The sequence below is a fragment of the Hylaeus volcanicus genome, unplaced genomic scaffold, assembly GCF_026283585.1.
Source record: "Hylaeus volcanicus isolate JK05 unplaced genomic scaffold, UHH_iyHylVolc1.0_haploid 12237, whole genome shotgun sequence".
NCBI lineage: Eukaryota > Metazoa > Arthropoda > Insecta > Hymenoptera > Colletidae > Hylaeus > Hylaeus volcanicus.
This window is the reverse complement of record NW_026533172.1, coordinates 1,140,045-1,167,530: the sequence shown is the minus strand read 5'-3', so window position 1 is coordinate 1,167,530 and position 27,486 is coordinate 1,140,045. Positions and strand designations below refer to the sequence as shown.

Genomic DNA, 27,486 nt, shown 5'->3' with positions numbered 1-27,486 from the left:
TTCTACAATTTGACTCGAAAGGTTGCGTGCAGCCTGTTCGGTACTTTGTAATTCCGTTTTCAGTTCTGTTATATTTTTTGTAGTCGCTTCAAGTTCAGAAATTTGTTTAATTCTAGCCTGTTCAATAATGATTGAATTTTCCTATCATTAATAAAACTAATTACACATACCTTACACTCTTCAGAATTTTTTTGAATATTTTTTTCAGCTTTCGTTAAAGCAGCAGAAATGTTGTTGACGTTAATGTTAGACTGTTGAAGTTCTTTTGTTTTTTCTTTTAAAAGATTTTCACTTTTTCGACTACTTTCTTTCAAAATTTCTAATTTGGAGAATACCGTTGCATTGTCATCTGGTAATAATCCGTGAATCAATAAGATATTGTTAAGTTTTTCAATGACTTCTTTCATATCCAATTTTAATTGTACACGCTCTTTATCTACATTTGTATAATTGTCTTTTATCACTTTCATTTCAGCCAATAACGACGTAACATTTTCATGAGAATGGTTTAAAGAAACATTGCATTCTTTAAATTTGTTGAAAAGATCTTCAATCCGCGTATTGCAAGTTTTGGTGTCATTCAAAGCAAGAGTTAAATTGTTTTGACACTTTTTTGCACTATCCGATACATCCTTTCGCTTGCTTTCACATTCACTCAAACTTTTGCTTGTCGAGTTAAGTGTTTCTTCGCTTTTAGAAAACTCGTTTTTTGTATCGTTTAACGCAGCTTCACACCTTTCATGATTCGCTGCCGCATTCGTATAATTTGTATTGCATACGTATAAAGTGTTGTTGTTTAATTGTAAATCAGATTGACATTTTTTTAGTTCTTCTTTTATTTGCGTATGTTTACCTTTACCACCATTATTGTTCTTACGTTTTTGAGGACTTGGCGTGTTGATATCTTGTTTTTGGTCGTTATCATTCAAATTCACATTAGAAAGTGTATTTCCGGTATTCACTGTGGTAAGCTTATCCTTACATGACTCTAAGTTCTTCAATATTGTTGAGAGATTCACCGGCTGATTATTTACTTGAACTGTTATATCATCTATTGTACAAAAACAATTTTCTGTAGTTTCCTTTTTCACAAAAACCCTCTGACTCAAATTACTTAACGTACCAACATTATCACCAACACGCGTAGAATGACCGTTTGTAAACGTTTGATCATTATAACTTCTCTTTTTTACAATCTGGTCAACGAACTTAGTGAGGAATTCGCTATTATTTTTAGAATTAGAATTTAAGTTTTCCACTGCTTCTTTTTGAGCTTCATCCAGACATTGTAAATAGTTTTTGGAAAAAAACATTTGTCCATTTACTGTTGAAATATTTGTCAAAAGTTCATTATGATCCAAAAAGCATTTAATAATATCAATCATGTGACGTTTCAATTTATTTAGACACAAAGTCCCATTTTCGCCTAACTCATGTAAATCACAATACCAAGGCTCCAAATTAGGTGCAACCGTATATTTTGAACGGACTATTGAATTTTTTTCAATCGGTGAATTCAAATGTTCCATTTTAGATTGGATACCTGTGTCTCTACTATTTTCCGCAGCCTTCTGAGGTGATCGACACAAGTCATCAACCGAATTCATTATATGCTTGTCAAATAGCTTTTGCAATCGGAAGCCTTCTGGGTCGATTACTACGGGATTAGCTGGTAAGTCACATTGAATACCATTTTCATCCCTAACTATAGTCTTTGGAGTTTTAATTGAAATTAAAAATGAATTTGTTAATGGATAGCACTCAGAAAAAGTGCACATCGTTTCTGGAATAAATAGATCATAACTCTGTATTTTGTTCAGGTCAAGGGTTGTTTTTGTGAATTTCGTATATGCTTTAACTAAAGTATTTTTTGGACTAAAATCAAAATTTGTTTCAATTACAAAACTATAGGTCACATCTTCAATAGGGTATTCTTTAACAAAGTTAGAGAGATCACAAACAGTGAATGTTGCGCACAAGGTTGAAGTAAAGTGTTCAGGGGTATCGATTTGATCAACCTCCATTTTATGATGTGCTGAGCCTTGACGTGCCAACCGTATGTCATGTGAATTTATTTTGATCCTCACAAAAACACTGTTTGTTGCAGGCGTATATTGAGTAGAATTAAACTTTATGCAAAATTTAACCACACCCGAATTCACAACATTAGAATTCAGCGAAAAAAATAATTTTGTAGTATTTTTTTTATCATGAAAAATCATAAATCTGTTATCTTCTTGGATTTGTTCCCCTACCAAAGAAAAGTGCGACCTATTTTTTAGTGCATCAAATATTGGAATCGCATGATAGATAGAAAATAGGTTTGATTTTTTCGATTGATCCTCCAAAGACCAAATTGACTGATGAATTTTATTGTTTGGCTTCTGGATTGAACACGATAGCCTATTGCCTTTTTCCAAGGAAATATATTTCACGGCTGGTTCAAAACACTCACTTGACATCATTTTCGAACGGATAGATTCCTTATTGGCAATACATTTTCTGTTTCCTTGCATACTATTAAACAAGTTAATAGTGTTTTCATTAGTTATGACTGCCTTTAGGGTATACGATATTATAACATTCTTTGAAGGGGCTATCGTTTTGAAATGTAGTTTTAAATCACTGTAATCAATATTATTACAATCAAGAAGATGATTGGCAGCTTCGATTAAAGAACAAGCTCCAATAGTAAAGACAATCATTGTTTCGGTTACGAGAAAGCTTTGTAGTGGTATTTCACGATGTGGAGATTTCAGACTAATTAGTACATATGGAACGAACGCGGAATTCGTTAGACTAAAAGGCGATCCGACTGGTTCCCCATGTAAAACGTTGTAGGAAGGAGCACTTTGCACTAAGTATAATGCCGGAACTTTTAAATGATCTGGTTCAAAACCGATTTCATTTAAGGATATTAATATTGAGTTAGATACGAAACTTCCTTCACAATACGCCTCTTCTTTACTAGCGACTCTACTACTTGTATTAAATATGAGATTTTTCACTGTAATAGGTGTTGAATTTTCGTATGATTCGGACCTTATAATTTTTTGAGAAAGGACTAAAAATAAAAATAAAATTGCAGGAAAGGAAATTTTAGAATACATTTAGCAAAAGAAAAAACTGCAATAATACAAGTTTCTTTGACCTCTAAAAATATTTCTATTACTATTGTTAAAAAAATTTAAGCAAGACGTTGATGGTTGCGATTTTGTGTAAAATATAACTTTCTTACGTTTCTACTAAAATATGAAACAAGGTTTTTTTTACATGTATTCGTCTTTTTTTAATATAGGCACTAGTTACATGCAACTTCGATAAAAAATCCGCTTTGCATCTTAACCTTCTGCAAATACCTTATTATTTTGAAACGTTTGACATTCACAAAAAAGCTGTCCCAAATGAATTCTTTCGGATGCATGTCAAACCTAATTCAACCCTCAAGTAAGATAGCAAATATAATTGAAAATTCAATTCCGTTTATTTCATGTCACAATCTAACTAAAGAGTTTATAGAAAAGCAAAAATAATGATGAGATATTAAAATCATAAGCGTAAGTTGAACTTACATTGATCCCCACGTTTTGAAAATGAATATTTTTTTCATGGAAAGCTAAAAGCAACTCTAAGTAATCATTTATGCCAAGATTAACTGCTCTTTTGTTTGAATAATTAGTTGCTTGTAAAACATTCTCAACGACATCCTATAAAAATTGAATCGCTTATGTTTTACATTTTCTACCAGTAGACCATGGAAGCCAAACCTTAATCAGAACATTTTCGTTACAGTAATGTTGCTCGTTCCATATTTTAAGATTTTCGTGTAATAATTTCAATACCGACGAAACCATAAAAACACTACGAAGAGTTTTTCGTTTACGCATAAAACAAATACGTAGTAAACCATCCCATTCCTTAAAATCAATCTGCCAGTTAACATGTTAAATAATACCTCAAAAGAAAATCAATCTTATTATTCAGTTCAAATTACATTTATAGACGGACATTTAGGTACTAGTTTAACAACTGTTGAGTCCACTAACGGTGGCGGGGTAAAACTTTTAGCTCCTAGTTGACACACAACTTCAACCTTACAGTATATTTGAACGTTGATTGATAAGCGAGAATAATTTTTATCATTTGGCTTGGCTAAGAGTCTGCATACACATCAATTATTGCTCTTTAAATTCCTATACTCTTAGCTTCTTAATTATAATCAGAAATATTTATTTTTTGAATTACACAAGAAACATGAAACTTGCGTGTCACACTGTTTATGAAAAATTCGTTGCAGTAAGAATCACTCGCGTTCATTAATAACTTTACCTATCGGCGAATTCCTTCTGAAACATTAAAATAGAAACCCGGAAAGTTGGTCTATGAGCTATTAGTTTAAAAATAAACGGAGAAGAAATGTTATAAGGAAGATTTGCAACACAAACATCAAAAGAACCAAAGTCCGAACGCAACGCATCTCCAAAAAAAACATCAAGATTCGTGTATCCCATTGATAAAGCCTTCCTTTTAACATCTCCTACCATACGCTCGTCTATATCAAACGCTCTAACTCGTCGGGCAACCCCTAAAAGCTTCATAGTAAGATTTCCAGTACCTTGAAAAAATTAATAACGCATTAGAACTAAGCTTAAATAAATTGATGTGTTTTTACGGACACCTCAATGACATAATCAAAACCATACCTGGACCGATTTCGAGTACTGTATCCGTTGATTTAATTTCTGCAGCTCTTAAAATCTTTTCTAATACTCCTTGATTTATTAACAAGTGTTGTCCTAATTTTTTATTAAGACTATTTGACAATCCACTTGGTTTTGTGCTACTAAACTTCGACCTTTTCAAAAGGTTTTTATCATTGTGCAACGATTTAAAGGCTTTTTCGGTACTTTTTTCATGAAACATTTTTTTAAATGTATTCGAATTTTAATGCCTATTGATGTAAGAAAAAAAACGAGTAACCTTCCTGAATTTTTTATATTAGATCACCAAAAACCTGATACTTTCAGTACTGCCGTCCTTAATTGCAACATGTACGACACGTACCAGTTGGTCCCAACGTTCTACGAAAAAAGTCATTCAAATTACAATATAATTGTTCCATAATAGAAAAAGTAAAGCTAAAAATAAAAAAATACAAGGTCAAATGTCTATTAAAAGTATTGTGGACGAATTGATTATGTCCGAAACTCCAGTGATTGTTTTTTCTAAAACGTTAAGCTTTAATTTGCACATTCTAATTTAAATTTACAATTTGTTCAGATTCTGCCCTTACTGTACGCGAGCAAAGGAAATTCTTAGAAAAGCAGGCGTTCAAGAAAAAAAAATGGTAGTGTTCACGAAAACTAGTAATCATACTATGCTCACCATTTATGTTGCGTAACAGCATGTGAAGGAATTAGATGAAATTCCAAACACTAGTGAGTACCAGGATTATTTACAAACGATTAGTGGTGGCAGAACAGTACCACGTATTTTTATAAATCATAAATTTTTTGGAGGATGTAGCGACTTGGTAGGCTACACTACAACACCATGTAAATATTTTTGCTCATTTTGAAATATAGGAAAATGCGTTGGCGAATAACTCCTTAATTCCTTTGTTAACCTCTGCTGGTGCTTTATAAAATTTCTTATGATACTTTTTTCAAATAGTTTTATACGGTTTAATGTTTGAAATTTTGAAACGGCGTGTTAAAAATTTACAGTTTTACTATAAGCAATACACTTCTTTAAAAAATACTGGATTTTTCCACCTTGGGACACATGACAGCCATTTCACAAATTTTAATCAAGCACCAATATAAGCAATATTTTTAACATATTTTTTCTTTTAAAGAAAGGAAAAAATTGAAAAAAAAAGCTCAATTTATAAATCTTATGTGTTTTTCCACTATTACATGTTCTAAGACAAAATGAATCTTAAATGATCAGACTTTGATTTAATATATAATGGTACAATGTGCAGAACCGATAAATAAAGAAGAAAGTGTTTTTGAGGTTAATGAAAGAATTGATGACAGAAATACACGTATCTTTTTCAGTCCGTTTCGAGATGAGCAACTAATAACTGAATTGAAAAAAGTCAACAATCAACTTCATTCATACCGTTTAGACAATGATGACTTAGCATCAACTGTTGTTGAGCTTCGTCAATTATGTGGTTCCGCTAAAGAGCGCATTTCTCAAAGTGAAGAAAAAGTTACAACATTAGAAAATCGAGTATCAACAGCATATGAAACGATTGAAGAATTGAATCATAAAATTTTAGAACAAGAGCTTATTATGAGCTCACTAAAGCAAGAGGTCTTTAACTTGAGGTCTGAATTAACACGAGTTCAATTTCGCGAAATTCGACTTTTAGAGTTTCTTGAAACTGAAAAAAACCTTCAAAAATTGTGTGTTATTTCCGACTTACTAGGCAACGTTTTTGCTCATATTCAGCATACATTCAATGCCAACAAGGAATTTTCTTCCTTGGAACCTTTTGTAAAACAAACATCTGACGCTGTTCATCATTTAAGTAACGAATTATCGAACATGGTAACGTTGTCTACCAAAAAATTATTAACAAACCCCCCGTCTACCAATCTAAGCGTCCTACCTTATGACTCCTCAAAGCCAGAGGACAACACTATTTGTTTTGACATCCCTTTATCGAATACACGAAACTCTTTACATCCTTTAAAAGTGACAACTGAAATGTATGATGAATCCAACTCATCAGCGTCCACGTGCTGTGATGTTGATACCTCCATCCTACCGAGTTCTAACGGCATCACACAAATTAAGAAAGAGCTACTGTTGTCTTGTTCTGGTGAAACAATGTTACCTGATAGTACGCATTGTGAAGTTACAGAACTCCCTTTAAGCAAGCACACTTCTATTTTAAACGGAGTAGCATCTAGTATTGAAAAGCAGTATCGAATGATTTGTCACTACAGAAAACGGAATGTCGCCGAGTATAATGAGACTTCTAAGGAAAATAAGGCTCCGTTGCTTACTGATACAGTATCCTTAAACAAACAAATTAAGTCAGGTGACGATTGTTGTAAACCGAAAAAGAGAAACGTTGTAGGAGGAAATTTGAATGATTATTGCATTAAAGGAAAAAAGATTAAATTTCCTAAAACCAAACAATACTTTTCACGGAGACAATTATCTTCTCGCTCTAAATGCGGTTCCATCTCCTGATTCTTTGATTATCAAATATAAAAAGTCCTTATTCAAAATAAACTTCCCCAGACCTAGTATTCAAAAGTATGTTTATTATAACAATTTTTTTGCAACTTGTTAACTTTTAGATATTTAAATATTCCTGTTTTTTATTTGCACATATAGGGACATTTTTTTTATACAGAGCTTCAAATGCACTTTGTCAAATGAAATATACTTTTTTCTTACTAGGAGTGTCAGAAGAAAAACAATTTTTTCCTTTACACATTTAAGCGCTTTCTAATACAGATTTACTTCTCCATGTTTAATGAAATGCCTTAGTATGTTTTTGAATACTGCATTCAGTATGGCCACTCATAACAAATTTTAAAAAAACATTTGTGTATTGATTCTAAATTATTAAAGCAATTCCGATTAGTAACTACGTAGCACTTTCGTTTTTATCATAGAAAAGAGCTCTGTATATGTGCGTCTACCTATATTTTATGTGAAAAAATGTCATGTCCTTTAATAAAACCATCTGCTGACTTTCTGTTTAAAAAGTATTGCCAAGGTGAACATACAGTAAATATTTTTAAACTACACTGTCTTCCGCTTTCTATTCATCGTGATACGATAAATTGGATATACAGATAGCTTTTTTAGACAGCGATGGCCTTAACCATGTCAAATATTGAATATTAAAAAAAAAATTTCTTATGGAATCGTACATTTTTGATAAAACAAAAACTTTTTTTCACTTAAAAGCTTGTTGGCAAATACAACGTACATAGCCTGAAGGGTTCCCGTGATTTAATCAGGATTTCTTTGACTTGTTTCCTATCTTCTCTAGAGTCAGTCATAAGATCAATGTTACCATATGATTATAAGACCCTGCTCTACACTGTACTATATCTTCTAGTTAATGTTGAAAGAAATTTGTTCATTGTTTTGTTTTAAAATTTAGACGTATTGTTTTAAACCATTTTATTATAAAATAAACTCTTGTAGCCCTTCAATTTAAAAACGAAGATGTTACAGTCAACCAAAGGTTTTTTTTAACAAAATATCGTTTCTTGCAGCGTTTTTAACATAAGAAAAGGAATTACAATAAGCTGGTAGATGATAGTATGAAATAAGTGGATTATGTTTGCTTAATAAAACTTCATTTCCATTCAACAAGGATAAAAAGAATTTCCTTTGCATGTAATTGTATATTAAAAAACATCTTGATATGTGTTTTTGATCGATGAGCAAGAAAAAAATTATTTGAGGTATTTTGTAAAAAAAAATTGGAGCATTCTTTTTAACCAGTGTGTCTTAAATTCGAATCGAACTAATCCAGAAACTTTTTTAATATTGTAGACTTTGGATGTTCTCTAAACAAAAACTAAAAGACACCTTTTCGATTGCCATTATTATCATGTTTCGTTTCATATTTTTCAATCTTTGTGAGTCAAATTTAAAGTTTTTAAAACAGTTGTGTGTATACAAACGGAATAAAGTTTCAGTAGATTTTTGTTATAAAAACAAATTTTACACCTCAGCTCTAATTAAATTTCACCAAACCAAACAGTATAGAATTAGATTTAAAAAAACATATGGTTAGACTTCTGAAGTCGTTGGGCACCGAATTTTTATATAGATATTAGATCCTATTTATTCGGAAGAAGAAACCTTATAAAAACTGCTTTTTGTCCCTTGTTGTCCCAGTTCATAAGAATTAAGATGCGATAGAAAGCAAAAAAATTGTTAATTTACAAGTATCAAAAGAATTCGCATTCATAAGAAGGAAAATGACAACGAAAATTGAGTTCATTAATGTAGATCAGCCCGAAGGTCTCAAAAAATTAAATGATTACTTAGAGGATAATTCGTATATCGTAGGCTTTTCTCCTAGCAAAAACGATATCCATGTTATTGAGCAAATCGATGATTGTTTTAAAAATGGAAATTATCCTCATATTTCTCGATGGTACAATCATATTAAATCTTTTTCTATAAAGGAACGTCAAGCATGGAAAACACCCGTAAATATTGCAGTAAATGTTACGCGTCTTTCCCCGAAAACGGAGGTTTCTCAAGACGATGACTTTGACCCTTTTGGTAATATTTTTTGAAAAAAAACAGTATATAGATGCGTCATGAATTTTCTTTGTTAGCTAATGAAACAGATGAGGAAAATCTAGCAGCGAAAAAGGTGATAACTGTTGTTAAACCGGCGAAACCCCGAAAAATTGTAAGGAATCTTTCCATTAAACTAATCATTATGAATCTTTTTTTCTCATAGGTTATTAATAGATCTCAATTAGTTATTGACGTGAAACCAGGCTCGATCGACACAAATTTAGACATTTTAGAGCAACATATTAAAAGTATTCAAATGGAAGGCTTGGAATGGTCTGTCGCTTGTAAAAAAGTGCCTATTGCTTTTGGTTTATCCAAGTTACAGATAGGGTGTATTATTGTTGATGATCTTGTTAATACCGACGATATTCTAGCACGAATTGAGTGTATTGGTTTAGACGAAAACGCTTCTAAAAAATATTTGGAGAATCGTGAGAGAGGTGATGACGAAGACGAGATTGAAGGGATGGTTCAATCCGCCGATATTGTTAGTTTTAATAAACTTTAATTTCATAGTTAAATATTTTACTTTGTTAACCAAAAAGTAAAATATACGAAGCCAATCGCTAAATGGGTAACTTTTTATTCGACGGTCTTTTACAAATTAAAACATGATAAAGGCATAAAATACCTGTTTACTTTTTATTTCATAATGTATTATCGAAAATAAACAAACGTGACTCGAACAAATATATGGATTGCATATAACACCACATTCCTATTTAAATTTACAGCGTTTGAATTGACACTATAACCTAAGCTAATAACTGAATATTGTGGTCACCTATGACATATAACTACTTTTAAAAGCGTTTAACGACAAAGAGAGTACAATTTTTACTGTTTAAAACAGTTTTTGAAGAATGAGTAAATGGTAATCTATAAGAGCGCGAATCCAATGAAATAATAACTTTAAAGTATTCCATGACGGTTCCCGTGAGTTAACATTAGTACGAGCACAATATTTTATGAAAAAATCGGGCAAATCTGTCAGATAACTAGCGATTAATAACCATCCACTACTTTCCGAACGCGATTTTGCTTTATTGTTTTTTAGTTTATAAATATTTTGTGTTTCTTCAGACAACGACTGAATAAATTTCCAATGAATGTTATCTTTTGTTTCACTTGAAAGTACTAGTAAAACATTCTTTACTGGTTTTTCATGCATTATAAACAAGTGCCGCATGGCTTTCAAAATAAGATGACGTGAGAGGAAATACGCTTTTTTTGAGTCATTTGAAGAAGTATTGTTGTTTTCATTATTTCTGATAATACAAGAAAAATATTATTTTTGGAAAATATTACTAAAAGCTTACTCCATGTAAATTTATAACCCACACAATCAAGCTTTTTGGTAAAAAACAAAATAAAGGTAATTAAAGTACTAGTATTAAAAAAAGAAAAAAAAAATCATGAGCAATTAAATAGCACTAGAAAATTAAAAAAACGTTTATTATGTTGTAGGAAATTGTACGCATATAATAACACAAAACAGAGGTAAACCATCTAGACAATTTACTTACAAAAGAAAATTTAAAGGTGTCAACCATAAGTCGTGAAAACTTTGTCGAATTTGTGTCCTCATATAATCCATTACTTCGTCAGTAATAAGGTGATCCACATCGCATCTAACATAGTTTAGCAAATCTTTCAACAATAGATAATTCCTTGTTTTTATATCCATCTTCAAATTACAATTCCCTATATTATAGTTCTGTAATATTTCCTCCGTGACAATTTCAAATCGTTTATTAGTCTGTGGTTTAAATTTTGACTGCTTTTCCGGAATAACATTTGAAAACGATAGTTGCAGTTTATTGCATTCTTGATGAAATTGTACACTTATCAGATGATCCACAACAGCACAACAATTAGTGTTCAACCGTCTAAGTGTCAACCATTGTTTCAGAGTCAAAAACCGAAAAACATTAGCACAGAGGCTTGGCTGATTCCAAAAGATTTCGCGTGAGTTAAACCTTAACCATTTTCTAGTACTAATTGTTTGTGAACCTAGTAAAAAGTGTTTATTTTCAAATGTTTTTTGAAAAACCATTTAAATTAAAATTCTAAAATGTTTTACGTTTTTTCTTTTTTTTAAAAAAAATCTATTTATCCACTCAGTAGCACATGTCAAATTTAAATCCATAATTTTGTTCTAATATTCAAAGTAGTTGTTTACAAATGTCTGAAAACCGTGAATACTTAATTACTTTTTTTTTGAAACAAAAAGATTTTTAAAGCGAATCATTAAGCAATATTGAAATGATTTCTTGCTAGAGATTTTTCATTCCATTTAACTAAAAACGACAAGTACAAAATTTATTTTTTTTTAATAAGAGAAAACTTCGTGAATTTCGCTGCATTTTAAAATTTTTTAAAAAGTGGCAATACCTTAAGAAAATATTAAACATGGGTTCAATATGGAAGGCTAAATTCAACATATAGAAAAAACATTTTCTACTACTTTGTGAAGCAAAAACATCATATAATTGACTAGTAAGATTATATTTTTTACGGTTATTCAAAATGTCCATATACCAAATAATGTGATTTCGTTTTAATTTCACTACAAAGGATTCATACTTTAAAAAAAGTATAACAATTTTTAAAATGAAGATGCCGAATACTCTAATAATTTAGCAACAAGAATTTGTACCTACACCTTTTATATTTGTGGTGTTGTGTTTAGATTTTGTTTTAATTATGCCCTTACAACCTTTTTGAAAGGGAAAAACTGTTGTAGATGTTACTTTTTAAAGAATATATTTAAGTTACTTTTTGTTTATGCAGTTCGCTAAACAGTTTTAAAAGAGAAACAAAGTTTAACCCCAATTATTTTAAATTTTGAAGCATAAGAAAACCTAATGATACTAAATGCTTTTTAAATTTTCTTAATTTAAATTTTGATTAATGTTATCTTCATAGCGGAGAAGTATCATCGTTTAAGAACTATCCACAACATTCCTTCACTAAAATCATAGAGTATACAATTTTTTTTTCTCGTTAAAAAATTTCGTTACCTAAGTGCGAAAATCGAGTGTTTTAACTCTGTGCTACCTTGATTAAAACAAAAAAATTGTGTGCTACCATTTTTGTTTAATATAATGTACCAGCTTTAGAAATTTTAATTTTTACTTTAAGGTAGAAATATGCTTTAAATTTAAATATTAACGAGCTATATTTTAATGTAACGGTAGGCGATTTCTTAACTTTAAATACTAAAAAAAAACAAGAATCATTGGTACATAAAGAAATTGAGCATCTGTAATGTAATTATTGACATCACGTGAATAACGAGAAGGTCGCATTTTTCTACGAGTTATACAAATGCGATGTTGTATTGCAGAGCTTAAATGACAATAGAGGAAGGAGTGATGATAATTCGGTTTCTTCGACATTAATTCGAGTTACCAATTCCAATTATGAAAAGTTTTATAATATTACGTTAACTAATCTTAACAGAATAATCGACACAACGCAATATTGCTTCTCGCGATCCGTGTAAGCAAATTAAATATTATATATGACTTTTTGAAGTTATAAATTTTCATTTTTTATGTTAAAATCATTTGAATTTAATTAGACGAAATTGGAGAAAAACACACTACTGTTTCTGTATTTATACGCCAAACGAACATGACACATCAAAGGTGTAAAACAAAATTGAAAATAAATTCATCTTCACTATAGAAAATCTATCAATAAACATGATAGCTTGTCTAATTTATTACTTAGATTCTGATGTAAGAGTCACTATTGTAACTTTTATGTACTTTTTTAAATATAACTAAATATACTTTAACTAGTATTTTGATGTATTTTTTTGAGTTTCTATTGCATGCATCTGCTTAAGCCTGAATAAATCAATAGATTCAGAGTATGACTGGTTTTATAAAACAATGACATTAAAACAATACTTTCGCTAAACGTAATTACTAAGTATCAAAAATTACTTTAAGAAAGATACTTTAATTCAATATTTTATTGTTTTAACGTATGTTGGTTTTTTAAAAAAAGAAACAAATGTTTGGCAAATTTATTCCCAGCAACTGCTGCAGACACTGCAACGAAGTTAGGCACTATTTCAAATTTTACAAACTATAAGCGCAAACAGTAAAGTTTTTTTTTTTAAAGTTCGTTTTTTTAGGAACTAGAATAAATTTCAACCCGTGTTGCTCTTTTTAAAATATGTAACTGGAAGCGTACCGTCAACAGAAGAAGCTGCGGTCATATAAAGCAAATTCTGTTCTATAAGAGATATACTACATACTTAAAGTAAACACATAAACAACAGTCATAATTTGTTTACGATATGACTATTGTTTTTTTAATATCTTCTTGATAACGAAGATGTGTTTTTTGTTGATAACTGTATCCACCAACTTTTGATTATGCGTTTCAATAGTGTATATGGAAGTGAAGGCAACAAGCCGTTAGTTCCAGTTCAACAAGACGCAATGGCGTCGGTCTCACTTAGTTCCATTCTTAGTCCACAAAGTCAACAATCGTTGTATAAGTCAGATCAACCACCCAACCCCTTCCAGAATTATACAGAGTGTTTAAATTCTAACCAACATACGACTGCGTGTGTCGATTCACATGATACGCATGCGCGTCGAAAAATTTTGTCACACGTTCCTAGACATAAACCTACTTCTCAATGTACACCTTCACCGTCTACTCATTCGGCACACTTTCGGTTCCGACCAGTTCCTTCACACAAAACAAAAGTACAAGAGTCGCTTCAGTCTAAAAATCCACATGAAAAAATAGGTACGAATGTACGCTATGTTTACTATCGCCCCACCCCGTCTCCTTCATCTGACAAGTGTGTACCATCGGAAACCCAGTCCATTGTCACTCCGTCAAATTATACTTTAGAGAAAAACTTGAGTCCATTGCCCTTTTCATATAATTCAAAAAATAATGTTGATGAAACTGATTTACTCCCTACAGCATTTAATTCTTACAGGGAAAATTCTTCGTTAAATTTTTTACCAGTAAATGGGTCTCCGAATGTCTTACTTGAGGAGGGTGAGGTATGGAGTGTAAAAGACTTAAATTTAAAAGATGATATTCATGATGACCAAATTAGTTTAGTAAGCGACGATGAAAATGATCTGGACTCTCTTGAAAGTCCAAGGCAACAAAGTTCTGAAAATAATATTTGCCAAAAGCCTAGTGTAGCACCAAACGCTTTGGATCAACCAGCGTTTGATAGTGACCGTTATTCTTTTTGGATTAATAAAGTCCAAGTTCGTACTGTTAGCCCAAGCTACTCCGATTTCTCTTCTTGCAATCTAAATGTTAATATAATTGTCTTTAAATTATCAAACCTGTGTCTTTCATTTAACTCACCGCTTTTGGAGGAATTCATTATATGGTTTTTGCCACAATACTATCGATATCTAAATACTTCAATTGAACAAAAAGATTACTTCGCCGAAATTTTTTTGATTCAAAGCCAATTAAACCCAAGGAGTCTTGATTTGTTATTGGTACTGTTCTTTTATAAAATGTATATGTCAACTAGTTTTATAGATGTCTTTTAGACGTTTCAATTTTTCTCCTACCGCATTACACATGGGGTCAAATCCCGATCTTGGTTCGGAGGGAATGCTTGTTTTATCTAAATTTATATCTGATAGCAAGGAACCTTTACGTTGGTTAGCTCTCCCAAAATGCCAGGCTTCTTGTGAGTCCCCGTTTCATTACCTGTTTCATGTTACAAACACACGTGTCCTTAGTTTCATCTTTTAAAACGATTTTGACTGCTGTTCTTAGTCGTTTAGACATTTACCCGCGGTACGTGTACTAGTGTTGACTGATACATATCTATACATTTGTATCTTTTAATGATTCCAGGATACATAATCGCGAATCAGTTCCCCTTTGGCTTGAACTTCCAACCATTTTTAACGACAGTTCCGGTTCACAAAAAAATGGATCTTCATCCTTCTTACTTAACACGAAGGTGTTTAAATACTTGGATTCCATTCGCCCTGGTTTATACTGCCCGATCCTTAACCGAACAATTTGTAGAATCAATTGTTGCGGTACACCAGGTAATGTTTTTTTGTAACACCACAATTGGTTCATACTCTGAGTATTTATAAATTCAGGAGCGATTTTTCATATTCCTAAATTGAGCAATCCTATGTCTCACTCCTCTGCTAAAGCTTTTGTTGATAATACGTCAAAAACTTTAACTCTTCCTACATTACCGTCAAGTGTGCAAGATATAGCGGAAATGAGTGAAATTGATAGCGAAGATGAAAAAGATAACAGCTTACCTTTATCTCAAGATTTATCTATTAATGGGGATGAAAACACGTATCAAGCACAAGCTTTGGAACAAACGGAAGTCACCTCACTCGATAATACATTAGCTTTAGCATATCAGTCACTTTTACAAGAATGCTTTTTCTCTATATCCATGGTAGCTGCAGAGTATCAAATTTTGCCATTTAATTTTCTTCAAGACATGGCTTCTATTTATATAGAAGGTAAAGATTTTCGCGAAATAGGTTTACCATTATTGTGGAAACACATTCCACCAACTGCATTAGCTGAATACCTTTCAAGTATTCCAAATAGTTTCGTTATAAGTTCTCAAAGTAAAGAAACCGCAAGATCAAAGCGACCTCGTGACACTAGCCAAGAAGAGACGGAAGAAGAAAACATGTTCAATACTTTCGAAACCCACAAAAATAAGACTTCATTTGTTTCTTCTTCTAATTCGAGTAACGTTGCAGAATTATCTTCGTGTAATAATATTGAGAAAGCTGGATTCTGTCATGATATTGGACAAATTTCTGATACAAATATTACAAGGAAAGGTTCAGTACAAAATTATCAAGATGACCGACTGCTTAACAAGCAAGATCAGGGTAGCACATCAGAAGAAGGCGAAATACCAGATGTCAACGTATTTTCAGTAGCGTTTCTTAATCATGGGAAACAACTACATTCTCGTTAGCTTAAACCTACTCGTGATACTAGCATCCAAATCGTATTTCTGCTTGACGGCTTTCCCCATAAGCATATGAATGAAGACATTAATTTAAGAGTATAAAAAATAGCTAAAACGTATTGATAGCACACTTATTTGATAGAGTATGTACAAAATAAGTTGGAGTCTCTTTTTAGCTTTTATTTAAGAAGAAATTTGTTTTTACTCACAATAGACAAAGCATTACTTTTTGATGATGAGGTCACAAAATTATATAACATTAACATTAGGTTTCTTTAGTGTAAAAAAAATTTAACAAGGTATTCAATTAATTGTTCAACATAACAAAAAAAAAATTGAGTGTAATATTTTCAGTTATCACAGAAACATCACAGGGATTTTCAGTTATCACAGAAACATCACAGGGATTTTCATTTTTACATGGTAAAATAGTATTTGAGGCGTTAACGGCAATTTATGCAGAGTTCAACGAAATTCTAACGAGTAGTTTGTAATTAAATTAGAGAATTTTAAACCTTGGGTAAATTAAGATATTGAACAACCATATCTAAAAAGATGCTCACGCGTTTATACTTAAAACTAATCTTTTTCTTGAAACGATTTATATACAGTGCTGAATCCCTTGAAATTTAAACATATGCATAAAATTATTTAAAAAGCGTTAATTTTTATTTTTTACCAAACCGCTTCCACCTTTTTTGATTGAATAAAAGTAATACATCTTCTTTAAGAAAATTTCAATCAGTAATGATTTTCTTAACATATATAAAATTTTTCTTATTTACTTTGTTCACAAATTTTCGTGATGCTAATTCTTTTTAATTAATCATAAATATTTCTGTCAAAGGAAACTTCTCATTACCTTTGTATTTAACAAACGGTGACGTGACCATAATCCGAAGCTAGTACTACAAAAGCATATTTTAGAAGTTGCAATTGTTTTACTCGGCGGGCATTGATTTTTTATTTCTTTTAAAAAACAAAAATACAGAAGATACAAATACTTTGGCTAAAACAGAAATTAATGCTTATATATTTCACCTGTAGCTATTATCTACTTTCCTATTTCTATTTATATCATAAATTGTTATCAGTCCTTTATCTGACGTTCTATTTTTGTGAACTCTTCCTAGTTCCTCCTTTAGCATATTTAATAGACGACCAACAAGAGTTTTATTTTTATGATACTGTAAGTTAGCCTAAAACTGAAAAATACGTTTCTGGCATACTGATTTCTATACTAATACTGTAAAGTATAAATATTAATGTTGCTAAATTCATTAAAATTTTTAATTTTTGTCTTAGTTCATTTTGGCAACACTCTCGCATATTAACAAAATGCTAACTACGAAGGTCTATTGAGATACAAAAAAAAATGAAATGTAAAAGATCCTGTGGTTTTTTTCATTAATTAAAAATAAATAAATTAACTTTGAAGTCTTTTTATGCTGAAATTTTTAAACGAATATCGTTACCCCAAGGTATTAATTGTTACACTAACTGTTAAAATACCAGTACACCTTCACAACTATGCAAAGTAAGCGTTCAGTATTAATCTTCATGAAAATGTAACATTTGTAAAATCTCTAAAATTGAATAATTGCTTCACATTGATGCTGTAATTTTGCTTTGATTAAAATCAAATTATTACTGGTCCTTCATTCAATGTAAAGCAATCAGAATCGGAGCCTTTTAGTAATCCATTTAAAGATCATTCATTTTGCAAAAAAAATGGTCGAATCGGACTGTGCGAATCCTGTTTCAATTAAGAAGAAGGTTGAGATTTCATCGAAAAATTTCAAAATAAATTTAGACGAAAATGAGTTATCTTTAAACATGGAAGATACAAGTAAAAAGAAAAAAACACAAAACCCTTTTGAGAAGCTTGGATTAAGCTCTTTTGTAACACGTGCTGTTTACAAACTTGGGTTCAATCTACCGACACCAATACAACGAAAAGTGGTTCCGGTGGTACTTGCAGGAAGGGATGTAGTTGCAATGGCACGTACTGGAAGTGGAAAAACTGCTGCGTTTCTCCTACCCATCATAGAAAAACTTTTCGAGCATAAAACCATAGTCGGTATACGCAGTGTTATTCTGGAACCAACTAGAGAGTTAGCGTTTCAGGTTGAAAAAGTTGCTTGTCAACTTAGTCGTTTCACGAACCTGCGTATTACCAGTATAGTTGGAGGAAGCAGTATGGAAAATCAGTTTTCCAGCTTATCGCGTAACCCGGATATTGTAGTTGCTTGTCCAGGACGATTAATGCATCAGGTTATTGAAACAGATATTCCTCTTACCACTGTACAATTTCTTGTGATTGACGAAGCTGATCAAATGTTTGATCTCGGTCTTGGTGACCAAGTTCTACTTTTGCTAAAACGAATGAATTCTAATAAACAATGCATATTAACGTCGGCTACACTACCCTCTCAACTGGTTGAATTCGCAGCAGTGGGACTCAGATCACCCTTTTTTATACGTCTAGACTGCGATGCGACCATTTCCCCGACACTAGATATGTGGTTTCTTTATATTCGAAAAGAAGAAAAATTAGCAGGCTTATTGTTTCTTCTTCGTCACATTCTTCTATCTGTGGATCGATGTGTCATGAATTCTTTATATTCTACAGGTGCACTTCTCCCTCAAGGTGTTTTAATTTTCACCGCCTCACGTCATCATGTTGACTTTCTTGGTGCTTTTTTGACAAAATTTGGTATCAATGCACAGGTTGCGTATGGCTCTATGGATCTACAAGCCCGAGTAGAAAGCGTTTCACGCTTTCGAAAAGGTTTATCAAAGGTTTTAATTGTTACCGACGTAGCAGCACGTGGATTAGATCTTCCTGTTGTCGGTTGTGTTTTAAATTTTGATTTCCCGATATCTCCGAAACATTTTGTTCATTGTGTTGGGAGAACAGCTCGCGCCAATAGGTTAAGGGTCTTTATTGTGATACTTTTTTTTTATTCCATTCATTTGTAGACCTGGACTGGCTGTCTCCTTTGTAACACGCGAGGAACTAGCGTATGCTGAAGAAGTTTTACTTTTTTCGGGAGTACCTGGTTTTGAAAAAGCGGCTAAAATAACCTCCTCTGGTTTTGATGAAAACATATCAACTACAAAAAATTTTAAATCTATTATTAGTGGGTTTCCAGATTTGAGTTTTGAAATGGAACTAGTTCGAGATGCATTTCAAAACGATATTGAAATGCAAAATTTAGCACGAACCATGGCTAATGCTTCCATACAACACATGAAAACCCGTAGGCCAGCGTCTCACCAGTCAATAAAAAAGGCAAAAAGGCTCATTGATGGAGATAGTATTGAGCTTAGTTCATCTATACATCCAGTTTTTTTCAAATGTTTACCTCGTTTGAAAACATTAAAGTGCAAAGAAGAAGTAAGTCTTTTCGATGGGTCTTTTTGTAATAATGTGTTAATATTGTTGTATTTTTTTTGGTACTTAATGTTACCCACTATGTAACTTACGTGATGCGAATCAGAGTACTAGAGATGAATTTATAAAAACCTTACATAGTATAAAACCGAAAACGACATCTAAAGTTAAAAAAGGAGGAAGGCATGGGGGCGTACTGAATCCAAGTGTTGTTGATGGTCTTGAAAAACTACAGTTTACCACAAAATTAAAAAACTTCTCAATAAATTTTACAAAAAATGAATGTAGAAACATGGCAGAGTGTGACATCGATTTCCCTTACACTCATTCAAAAAATGTTGTCGAGGATGTTGACGTCGCTATGACAAACGCGAGTTCGACCAATGGCTTGTCATGTGAGAGAATGAATGGCTCCCTGACGGTTAGACGTCCACGTATGTCTGTGGCAGAAAGACGTCGCTTAAAAAAAGAACGGGGAAACGTTTGCGATACTGCCACAAAAACAATAGGCACAGTTAAATGTGACGCGAAACTGATGAGCATTGAGAAACCAGCTTCGATCACGTTTGACGTTTTTGATTGGAAGACTAAAGCAGTTAATTCCGGAAAGCCCTTCTTCTTTCTAGACAACGAAAAGCCTACGGATGACGAAACTAAAACGCTTCGCGAAGCACATTTTCAATTAAATCCAAGAAAAACTGACATTACATATAATGCTATATCTCAAATGAATGCTGCTGCATTAGATCTGGTTCCCGAAGATCATACTCAGCGACGACATAAAACTAAACTTGCACGAAGGTGAGGTAAAAATTCATCGTGATTTTTTTTTTAATAAAGTTTGGTAGATGGAATGCACAACGTAAAAAATATGTGATGGCTTCGGTTGATTGTGAATCTGGGGACGTGTTGCGAACAAAAAAAATTAAACAGCGTAATGAGGCAGGCGTTATCTGCAGGTTATTACAATAAGAGATCATTTTATCAAAGCTTTGAAAGACAATTTTTAACACTAATAATTTGTTGTATTTTGTTGCTCTACTAGAGGTGAGATTCAAAAAAAAGGAATCTACAAGAAATGGGTGCAGTCCACGCACTGTGTTATCCAAAAAGCTGGGGAATTAGAAAAAGATCAATCTTTCATTCGACGCAATCGGTATTCTCATATAAATAATCATGGAGAACAACCTGAAGGTAAAATTTTTTTTTTGGTATTTTTTAAAATAATGTGAATGAGTAAAATGTTCGTCACAGAAACTACTTGACACAAATTTTGTTGCTATCAAATACAAAATTGTTGTAGTTGTCCACCTAGTTTGAAATCGCCAAATGAACTGCTTTGTTTCTTTTTCTTGTAGATGATTTAAAACCTTTGGAAAACCGCCGTAAAAGTACTATTAACAATAATAAAAAAGGACATTGTCGAACTTACCCAAATCAATCAAATCACTGCGGTTTAAACAAGCGTTCTTGTAAAGCTGAGATTAAAAATACTGAGCAGGTAATTTTTCTTTTTCTATGTATTTCCTTACATCTATAAAAAAATGTATACTTATAATGAATAGATCTTGAAATTCAAGAAGGATAAATTAATGAAAGAAGCTAAGCAGAATGTACGAGTGAGAATGGAAATGCGCAAAAAGAATAAAGAAGCTCACATGAAAAAACGACGAAAACAAAATGAAGCACGCGCTATTCCTAGAAGAACTTTTCCTTTGATTCGTACACGGAAAACCCGCAAATCAAATTAAAAAGTTCTAAAAGATAATTTTTTTCGTTTTTCTAAACTTTCTAATTGTTTTTTGAATGCGAGACTTTTACTCAATCCAGTGGTCAATGGCGTTCTGTCATTCGCTTGAAAGAGAATCTTAACATATTTTATTATTACTTCGATAAGTTATGTGAGAAATAAGATGGATGGTTATTTATTGAATCGTACATGTCAATTATAAAGATTTAAAATGTGAGAGTAAGTGACACATTTTATTCCACACGTTTTCTCAACTGATTTCTCTACCTACCAGTTGTTAATCATCCTTTATAACACAAAAAGTATTACTTATTATGTATTTGAGGATCGATTGACACTTTGTTATAGGTGCTGTTTATATAAATTAAGATTGTTTGTTAAAATTGGATACATTTAAAGATAATACGATTCAAATGCAGAGATTTCTATTATTTGGTCTGTACCTCCTCTATTAAACAACCTAATGTATGAATTGAAAATTTTCACTACACTCTATTCCGTAGCAACCACGTTGCTATCACTTTATTCTAATATTAATCTGCATATTCAATGAACGCTTTTTTTCGTATTTAACTAATTTTCTTCCATCTTTTGTAAAAATAAGATATTTACATTTGGTAACCGTATGCTTTCTATCAAAAAAACGTGTACCAACAGCGAAACCTGGCACAGTGACGAACAAGACGCTTTACTAATATTTTTTTGATAGAATTTATACCTCACCATATAATTTGATGTATGCATTCTCATCTAGTATGATATACTTTAGCCTAGACTTTGATATCACAAAAATAACTAGGCACAATTTCAAACTATTTTTTCTGTAAATATTGAAGATATCGTTAGGTATTCAAGGAGCATCCGTAGAAAAACAAAACAATGTTGAAGAAAAGTTTTGCAACTCATCTGTTTTCATATATGTTAGGATTCATGTCAGCACGTGCTTAATTAAAAAAAAAACAAGAATAACTAGTTTAGAAAAATTGCAACACATCATGCCAAATCAATTCAGCTTGTTTGGTTGTTACGTTCAGCATACGCAATTAATTAAAAAAAAAATCTATATATTCTGTCAATATTGCAGAGTAGTAAACTTTTTTCCTTTAAACACAGAAATTCCTCACTATGGACAACAATTTTTTTTTAAAAATGAAAAAACAGAAAGCATCATTGTAACGGCAATTGTTTGATAAATAATGCCATTTAATAAATGGTTTCTAAAAGCATTTAAAAATCTTTTCCTAAAGCAAATTAAAAAAAAACGTTAGCTTTTTTTTTTTTCATGTTTAGAGTATAAAAAATAAAAAAAGTTTATTTTGGTTTATGTGAGTCCATACATTTTTTTTTTTTCAAACATGGTTAAATTTTTTCATTTTAATTGACTATCCTTTAAGAATTACATTTAAACACCTCTTACAAATTCTTTTAAAAACCTACACACGTTTTATTTAAATCCATATTTTTGGTTTATACATGTTATCTTACATCGTTGAATACTCCTGATTTTGTAATTTTTTGAAAACAAATATTGTTGTTACGCTACTTTTTAATTAAAAATGCATATGTCATGATAATTTTAAAACAAATTCAACCAGTAGCATATCTTATTTTTTTAAGAAAATACTTTTTCAAAAAAGGTTTATTTCTTTTTTACTTTCAATTTCACTCGAATCAAACGTTTTCAGTTATTTTATAAAAACTGGTTAGGCTTGTTTTTCAACCAATGTTTTGTTTAAATAAGTAAGAAATAATGTTATAGCAACGAACACATCTCTACTCAAAACATGAACGAAGAAAGACACTTTGTAAGAATAATATATTCGTTTTTTAACAAGCTATTTTGTTACAATTATTTTTTTTGAGTTAATTCATTGTTTAATTATACTCTATTTTAATCTGTTTTTAACAAATAGTATTTTTTTAATTAATACCATGACCACACAGTTGATTTTTTACGTTAAATCGTTTATTAAATGACTTTCTTTTCAATTCGAAAGATTTATAAAAATCTAAATCTAATACTTAATAAAAATAAAAAATTGTCTCCTGTAGATGTCGGTATAGTTTTCAATGATAAGAATTTTACTTGAGAAAACTCTTCACGTACAGCGTAAACCAGAGCAAGCATTTAAGCACACTGAACACAAAGTATTTATAATTAGTTAACTATAATGAAATAATAACATTTTTGATTTAACAAAACACTTTTATAATAAAATTTTGTAAATCAGTGACTTTTCACATAAACATAGTATTTAATTTTTAAAGATCTGTAGTCTAAGTTGAAATTCGACTTCTGCAAGTAACTTCTATATATGATGTTCCACAAAGTGTAAATAAAAATTGAGTTTATAACAGTTTAAAAAGAAATCATAAAAGCAAACAAGGATAGAAGGCTAAATGTACGATAGCATCGATATTTTTTATTGTGTAAATATATGAATTTCATTAACAGGCTATTCATGAAAAAGATTATTTTATTGCATAAAATAAAGAATATTTTAAAATGTCATGAAATAATGATAACTTATGCGCCGATAGTATCAGTCAAAAGGAAAGTCATAGATGATGAATTATAAAATCAAAAATATTCTTGCCAATAAGAAAAAAGCCGTACCATATATATCGTATGTCACGAAGATATTGTGGCTTTTCAGTTTCCATTTAGTTTGTTTTTATAAATTATCCAGAAATTTTTTTTAAAAAAATTCTATACAAAATACAATATTAATAATGGCATAAAGCTAATATCACAAAACACACAGTGGAGCCAGTTTTGTTACACAAAAAAACCTTGACTACTACCCTTGTTGAACTTCAATATATTTTTTTTAGGTCTAAGACATGTAGGCTGGATGCCGTAACATTGACTAATGTCCACACGCAAGCATGCCGAGATGCAACTAGGAATGAATAACCTTAAAGCATTTTCAATAACCTGTTTTTAGTACATTGAATTGATGCTGTTTTTAATCCAAATATCACTCAACTTGAGGTTTGTATAATTAGAATTTGTGTTAGCTGGTTGTATGAATTTTCGATTATTCAACTCGGGTGGATCTGTACATAATTCTATTTAATTTTTAAAATAGATTTTAGAGTTAATTTTCCTGTTCTAATTTTGGTACGTTAAAAAAAATATTTTATGTTACTAACCTATAAAAAGTATCATTTCTAAACATATAATGAAAATGTGTGAATCTCTTTTCTTCTCGTGTTATACGTTTTATCTCGCATCGTTTCTCAAATAAGATTTGCTAAAAATTTGAATTTGTTTTTCAAGTTTGACGTCCATGTTTAATTTTTTTAAATAATACAGTAATACAATATTGAATATTTTTCTTGTGAACACTACCCTAATGACAAAAAATTTTGACGTTTTTAGCGCATTGTCGAAATCAGCTTGTGCGAAACCATTCCGTAAGGTAACGCTTCGACAAGTGTTACGAATAAACAGTAATTCTACATTGAGGAAACCCTAATGGAATCATTGGCAGATCCTAAAGAAGACAGAGTTGTTAAAGAGGTTAAACCTCCTCCAGCCAAAGTAAATTTTTATATATAACTATTATTATTTTTACTTTGTTACACATTTACTACAAAGAATGCTTTTAAATTAAGAAAAACGAATTGTTAAACATTACACTTTAGCCCTTGTCAGATGAGTTGCTTTTTCCAAATAACAATCGTGTACCAGACTGGAAAACTTTAAAAAAACATTTTGAAAAGGAAGGTCGTTTATCTACTCAGCATTGTTTAGAATTGATTCGTGCAGTGTCCAAAATAACTTCGAATGAATCAAATTTATTATTTCTAGCTTCACCTATAACAAGTTAGTATACCAATAACGTTTTTTAACGTCGTATGTTTACGTACGATAGTTTACCTTTTTTCGTAAGTAGAAATATTCGTTTTATAATGTAGTTGTTGGTGATATTCATGGTCAATATTATGACTTGATTAAATTATTAGAAGTCGGAGGTGACCCCGAAGTTGTTCAGTATGTTTTTTGATGATAAAAAAGTTACACTGTCTAAAAACTTCATTTTATCTGTCTTTGAAAAAATAATAAAGAATCTTCTGTTTGTCTTTTTGTTATAAGATATGTATTTCTTGGAGATTATGTAGACCGAGGTTCTTTTTCTATTGAGGTTATTCTTTTATTATATACATTGAAGGTGGAAAGTAAACTAAAAAAAGTGTTGTATTAAAAAAAAATGTTTGTTAGTGCGACAAAATAAATATCAATTTGTATTTATGTTACATAAATTTTTCTTTTTGCATTGGGTGAAAGTTATGTCGCCCTCATGATGTTTGGCTATTACGAGGGAATCATGAGTGTCGTCAAATGACTGTATTTTTCAATTTTCGAGAAGAATGTATGTTTTTTTTTTGTTTATTCAACTTTTTTTAATTCTAGTCATTTTACATATGTCGTTTTCAGGCATTTACAAGTATGATTTATCTGTTTATTATGCTTTCATGGAGTCTTTTGATACACTACCACTTGCTGCGGTCATTGACAATAAGTTACTGTGTGTTCATGGAGGCCTCTCACCAGATTTGCATCATGTCAGTTAACATATTGTTTGTTCATTTTTAAAAAGTTACACAATAAGTTATGAATGTTAATTAAGAATGTATCTGTAGTTAAATCAGATTAACGCCATTAATCGATTTAGAGAACCACCACGCGCAGGTATTTTTTGTGATTTACTTTGGTCGGATCCAATAGATCAAGATAAAATTCCTGTTGGATCAGTTTCAAGTAATTCAATTAATAAAATTTTAAATGTGCAAACACTAAAAAACGTTTTATTCATGTAACCATAAGATGATCCTTTTATTCCTAATGACGTAAGGGGTTGTAGTTTCTTTTTTGGATACGAAGCTGCACTCGAATTTCTGCAAAAAAATCATTTATTGTCGATTGTACGAGCTCATGAGGCCCAGTTAGAAGGGTTTAAATTGCATAAAGCTAACGCAGGAAGCGGATTTCCAACTGTCATAACTATTTTCTCAGCTCCAAATTATTGTGATTGTTACAACAATAAGGGCGCTGTTCTTAAATTTCAAGTATGAAAACATTTTATAACATGTTTTTTTTTTCTTCTCTGTTGTTACAATATGTTTTACAATTTTGCTTAATAATACTACTATTTTATTTTTTTTAAGAATAATACTTTAAATATACAACAATTCAATTTCTCGCCTCATCCATATCATCTCCCCAATTTTATGAATGTCTTCACGTGGTCCATTCCATTTGTTTCCGAAAAAGGTAACTAAGTCCAATTCATCTACCTGTTTTTATAATAAAAATTTTTGGACGGAATTATAAATATTCTTCATTTATATCACTAAAAAAGTTGTTGAATTACTTTACACCCTGCTTACACCGTCAACAAAAGATACAGATCATATTGACGATGAAGATGATGATTCTATTGATGACACTGAACTTCCTGACTCGATTAAAGAATTTCTACAAAGCTTTGAGTCGAAACATATTCTCAAGTCTAGAGATTTAGACAATGACACTGCAGCGGGATTATTACCCTCTCAACGCGTTGCACCTTTAACGTCTGGGATGAGCCTGCATCGTACGTTGCTTATTTCGAAATTTTATATGTATTTTTTAATTCAACAAGGTACGAACACATTAAAAAAAAAGGTTCAGTCGGTTGCTAGATTATTGCGATTGTTTCGTACCTTACGACAACAAAATGAGCTTATTGTACAACTTAAAAAAGTGACACCAGGACATCGTATTCATCCAAAATCTCTTCTTGAAGACGAGAAGGATGCAGAGGAAGGTATTAAAATATTTACTTATTTTTTTTGTTTCTTTAAAGAGAGTATGATTAAGTGGCTTTCTTTTATTAGTCAATCCTGATTTAACACGAAATCGATTCACGAATGATAAGAAAGTCGACAAGGCAAATGAACGTGGTCCAAAGTAAAGCTTTTATTTATTAGTTGGTTTCTTTCTTAGCTACTGATGATAAATTCATCGTGGTTGTTTCAGTTGGCATTGTTTCTCTTTATTTTTAATGAAAAACT

At 31.2% G+C, this 27,486-nt stretch overlaps 7 protein-coding genes and 1 long non-coding RNA gene across 13 annotated transcripts in view; 4 read left to right on the top strand and 4 right to left on the bottom strand.

The window, feature by feature from the left end:
• The window catches only part of LOC128884472 (uncharacterized), a 4,539-nt gene extending 2,515 nt beyond the window's left edge, over positions 1-2,024 (bottom strand). The window contains exon 1 of the mRNA XM_054137903.1: positions 336-2,024. Coding sequence (XP_053993878.1) covers positions 336-2,024 — 1,689 coding nt within the window. The remainder of the gene's footprint in view (positions 1-335) is intronic.
• Positions 1,912-5,098, bottom strand: LOC128884221 (probable dimethyladenosine transferase). Of its 2 annotated transcripts, XM_054137455.1 has the most exons (7): positions 5,065-5,098; positions 4,704-5,014; positions 4,330-4,615; positions 3,995-4,160; positions 3,768-3,929; positions 3,573-3,707; positions 1,912-3,504 (listed from the first exon to the last, which is right to left on the bottom strand). In XM_054137455.1, exons 2-7 carry the CDS (start codon positions 4,921-4,923, stop codon positions 3,484-3,486), a joined length of 990 nt encoding a protein of 329 aa, XP_053993430.1. In that variant the 5' UTR covers positions 4,924-5,014; positions 5,065-5,098; the 3' UTR covers positions 1,912-3,483. The 2 variants fall into 2 exon arrangements, with proteins under 2 accessions (XP_053993430.1, XP_053993428.1); XM_054137453.1 differs by lacking the exon at positions 5,065-5,098 and having other exon boundaries at positions 4,704-5,035.
• A 3,871-nt stretch (positions 5,099-8,969) lies between these two features.
• LOC128884223 (elongation factor 1-beta'-like) lies at positions 8,970-9,808 on the top strand. Its single transcript, XM_054137457.1, has 3 exons — positions 8,970-9,279; positions 9,336-9,412; positions 9,464-9,808. The coding sequence occupies exons 1-3, from the start codon at positions 8,970-8,972 to the stop codon at positions 9,806-9,808; spliced, it is 732 nt and encodes a 243-aa protein (XP_053993432.1).
• A 336-nt stretch (positions 9,809-10,144) lies between these two features.
• LOC128884222 (uncharacterized) lies at positions 10,145-11,356 on the bottom strand. The gene is made up of 2 exons (XM_054137456.1): positions 10,827-11,356; positions 10,145-10,568 (listed from the first exon to the last, which is right to left on the bottom strand). Exons 1-2 carry the CDS (start codon positions 11,354-11,356, stop codon positions 10,145-10,147), a joined length of 954 nt encoding a protein of 317 aa, XP_053993431.1.
• Positions 11,357-12,139: 783 nt separating this feature from the next.
• LOC128884453 (uncharacterized) lies at positions 12,140-12,830 on the bottom strand. The gene is made up of 3 exons (XR_008459393.1): positions 12,414-12,830; positions 12,324-12,360; positions 12,140-12,272 (listed from the first exon to the last, which is right to left on the bottom strand). It is a non-coding gene; the product is annotated as an uncharacterized LOC128884453 (long non-coding RNA).
• Positions 12,831-13,218: 388 nt separating this feature from the next.
• Positions 13,219-16,587, top strand: LOC128883828 (uncharacterized). Of its 3 annotated transcripts, none has more exons than XM_054136596.1 (6): positions 13,219-14,801; positions 14,845-14,998; positions 15,051-15,108; positions 15,169-15,368; positions 15,426-15,809; positions 15,873-16,587. In XM_054136596.1, exons 1-6 carry the CDS (start codon positions 13,695-13,697, stop codon positions 16,280-16,282), a joined length of 2,313 nt encoding a protein of 770 aa, XP_053992571.1. In that variant the 5' UTR covers positions 13,219-13,694; the 3' UTR covers positions 16,283-16,587. The 3 variants fall into 3 exon arrangements, with proteins under 3 accessions (XP_053992571.1, XP_053992570.1, XP_053992572.1); XM_054136597.1 differs by having other exon boundaries at positions 14,198-14,342; positions 14,399-14,801; positions 15,426-16,587; XM_054136595.1 differs by having other exon boundaries at positions 15,426-16,587.
• A 1,168-nt stretch (positions 16,588-17,755) lies between these two features.
• LOC128883809 (ATP-dependent RNA helicase ddx54-like) lies at positions 17,756-21,765 on the top strand. 2 transcript variants are annotated; one of them, XM_054136552.1, is made up of 8 exons: positions 17,756-19,209; positions 19,259-19,676; positions 19,780-20,474; positions 20,522-20,632; positions 20,719-20,867; positions 21,032-21,174; positions 21,239-21,642; positions 21,698-21,765. In XM_054136552.1, the coding sequence occupies exons 1-7, from the start codon at positions 18,008-18,010 to the stop codon at positions 21,422-21,424; spliced, it is 2,904 nt and encodes a 967-aa protein (XP_053992527.1). In that variant the 5' UTR covers positions 17,756-18,007; the 3' UTR covers positions 21,425-21,642; positions 21,698-21,765. The 2 variants fall into 2 exon arrangements, with proteins under 2 accessions (XP_053992527.1, XP_053992528.1); XM_054136553.1 differs by lacking the exons at positions 21,032-21,174; positions 21,239-21,642; positions 21,698-21,765 and adding an exon at positions 20,928-21,017.
• Positions 21,766-23,008: 1,243 nt separating this feature from the next.
• LOC128884241 (uncharacterized) lies at positions 23,009-27,449 on the top strand. Of its 2 annotated transcripts, XM_054137485.1 has the most exons (14): positions 23,331-24,418; positions 24,516-24,547; positions 24,809-24,970; positions 25,075-25,255; positions 25,348-25,423; positions 25,526-25,601; positions 25,718-25,802; positions 25,868-25,995; positions 26,074-26,191; positions 26,258-26,499; positions 26,599-26,704; positions 26,793-27,026; positions 27,075-27,239; positions 27,310-27,449. In XM_054137485.1, exons 3-14 carry the CDS (start codon positions 24,905-24,907, stop codon positions 27,384-27,386), a joined length of 1,554 nt encoding a protein of 517 aa, XP_053993460.1. In that variant the 5' UTR covers positions 23,331-24,418; positions 24,516-24,547; positions 24,809-24,904; the 3' UTR covers positions 27,387-27,449. The 2 variants fall into 2 exon arrangements, 1 of the variants encoding a protein (XP_053993460.1); XR_008459306.1 differs by having other exon boundaries at positions 23,009-24,547; positions 27,098-27,239.
• The last annotated feature ends 37 nt before the right edge of the window (positions 27,450-27,486 follow it).

What these genes read in the sequence shown, in the direction of transcription:
- LOC128884221 (XM_054137455.1), bottom strand. Translation starts at nt 4,923, where the DNA reads ATGTTTCATGAAAAAAGTACCGAAAAAGCCTTTAAATCGTTGCACAAT. An exon ending in AGTACTCGAAATCGGTCCAG is followed by an intron (nt 4,616 to 4,703) that starts GTATGGTTTTGA and finishes AATTTTTTCAAG; the next exon opens with GTACTGGAAATCTTACTATG. An exon ending in CAGAAGGAATTCGCCGATAG is followed by an intron (nt 4,161 to 4,329) that starts GTAAAGTTATTA and finishes ATGTGTATGCAG; the next exon opens with ACTCTTAGCCAAGCCAAATG.
- LOC128884223 (XM_054137457.1), top strand. Translation starts at nt 8,970, where the DNA reads ATGACAACGAAAATTGAGTTCATTAATGTAGATCAGCCCGAAGGTCTC. An exon ending in CGATGACTTTGACCCTTTTG is followed by an intron (nt 9,280 to 9,335) that starts GTAATATTTTTT and finishes TTTCTTTGTTAG; the next exon opens with CTAATGAAACAGATGAGGAA. An exon ending in CGGCGAAACCCCGAAAAATT is followed by an intron (nt 9,413 to 9,463) that starts GTAAGGAATCTT and finishes TTTTTCTCATAG; the next exon opens with GTTATTAATAGATCTCAATT.
- LOC128884222 (XM_054137456.1), bottom strand. Translation starts at nt 11,356, where the DNA reads ATGGTTTTTCAAAAAACATTTGAAAATAAACACTTTTTACTAGGTTCA. An exon ending in ACACCTTTAAATTTTCTTTT is followed by an intron (nt 10,569 to 10,826) that starts GTAAGTAAATTG and finishes TTGTATTATCAG; the next exon opens with AAATAATGAAAACAACAATA.
- LOC128883828 (XM_054136595.1), top strand. Translation starts at nt 13,695, where the DNA reads ATGCGTTTCAATAGTGTATATGGAAGTGAAGGCAACAAGCCGTTAGTT. An exon ending in CCCAAAATGCCAGGCTTCTT is followed by an intron (nt 14,999 to 15,050) that starts GTGAGTCCCCGT and finishes ACGTGTCCTTAG; the next exon opens with TTTCATCTTTTAAAACGATT. An exon ending in CGTTTAGACATTTACCCGCG is followed by an intron (nt 15,109 to 15,168) that starts GTACGTGTACTA and finishes TAATGATTCCAG; the next exon opens with GATACATAATCGCGAATCAG.
- LOC128883809 (XM_054136552.1), top strand. Translation starts at nt 18,008, where the DNA reads ATGGTCGAATCGGACTGTGCGAATCCTGTTTCAATTAAGAAGAAGGTT. An exon ending in CATTAAAGTGCAAAGAAGAA is followed by an intron (nt 19,677 to 19,779) that starts GTAAGTCTTTTC and finishes GATGCGAATCAG; the next exon opens with AGTACTAGAGATGAATTTAT. An exon ending in TCATGGAGAACAACCTGAAG is followed by an intron (nt 20,868 to 21,031) that starts GTAAAATTTTTT and finishes TTTTTCTTGTAG; the next exon opens with ATGATTTAAAACCTTTGGAA.
- LOC128884241 (XM_054137485.1), top strand. Translation starts at nt 24,905, where the DNA reads ATGGAATCATTGGCAGATCCTAAAGAAGACAGAGTTGTTAAAGAGGTT. An exon ending in TTAAACCTCCTCCAGCCAAA is followed by an intron (nt 24,971 to 25,074) that starts GTAAATTTTTAT and finishes ATTACACTTTAG; the next exon opens with CCCTTGTCAGATGAGTTGCT. An exon ending in CGAGAAGGATGCAGAGGAAG is followed by an intron (nt 27,240 to 27,309) that starts GTATTAAAATAT and finishes TTCTTTTATTAG; the next exon opens with TCAATCCTGATTTAACACGA.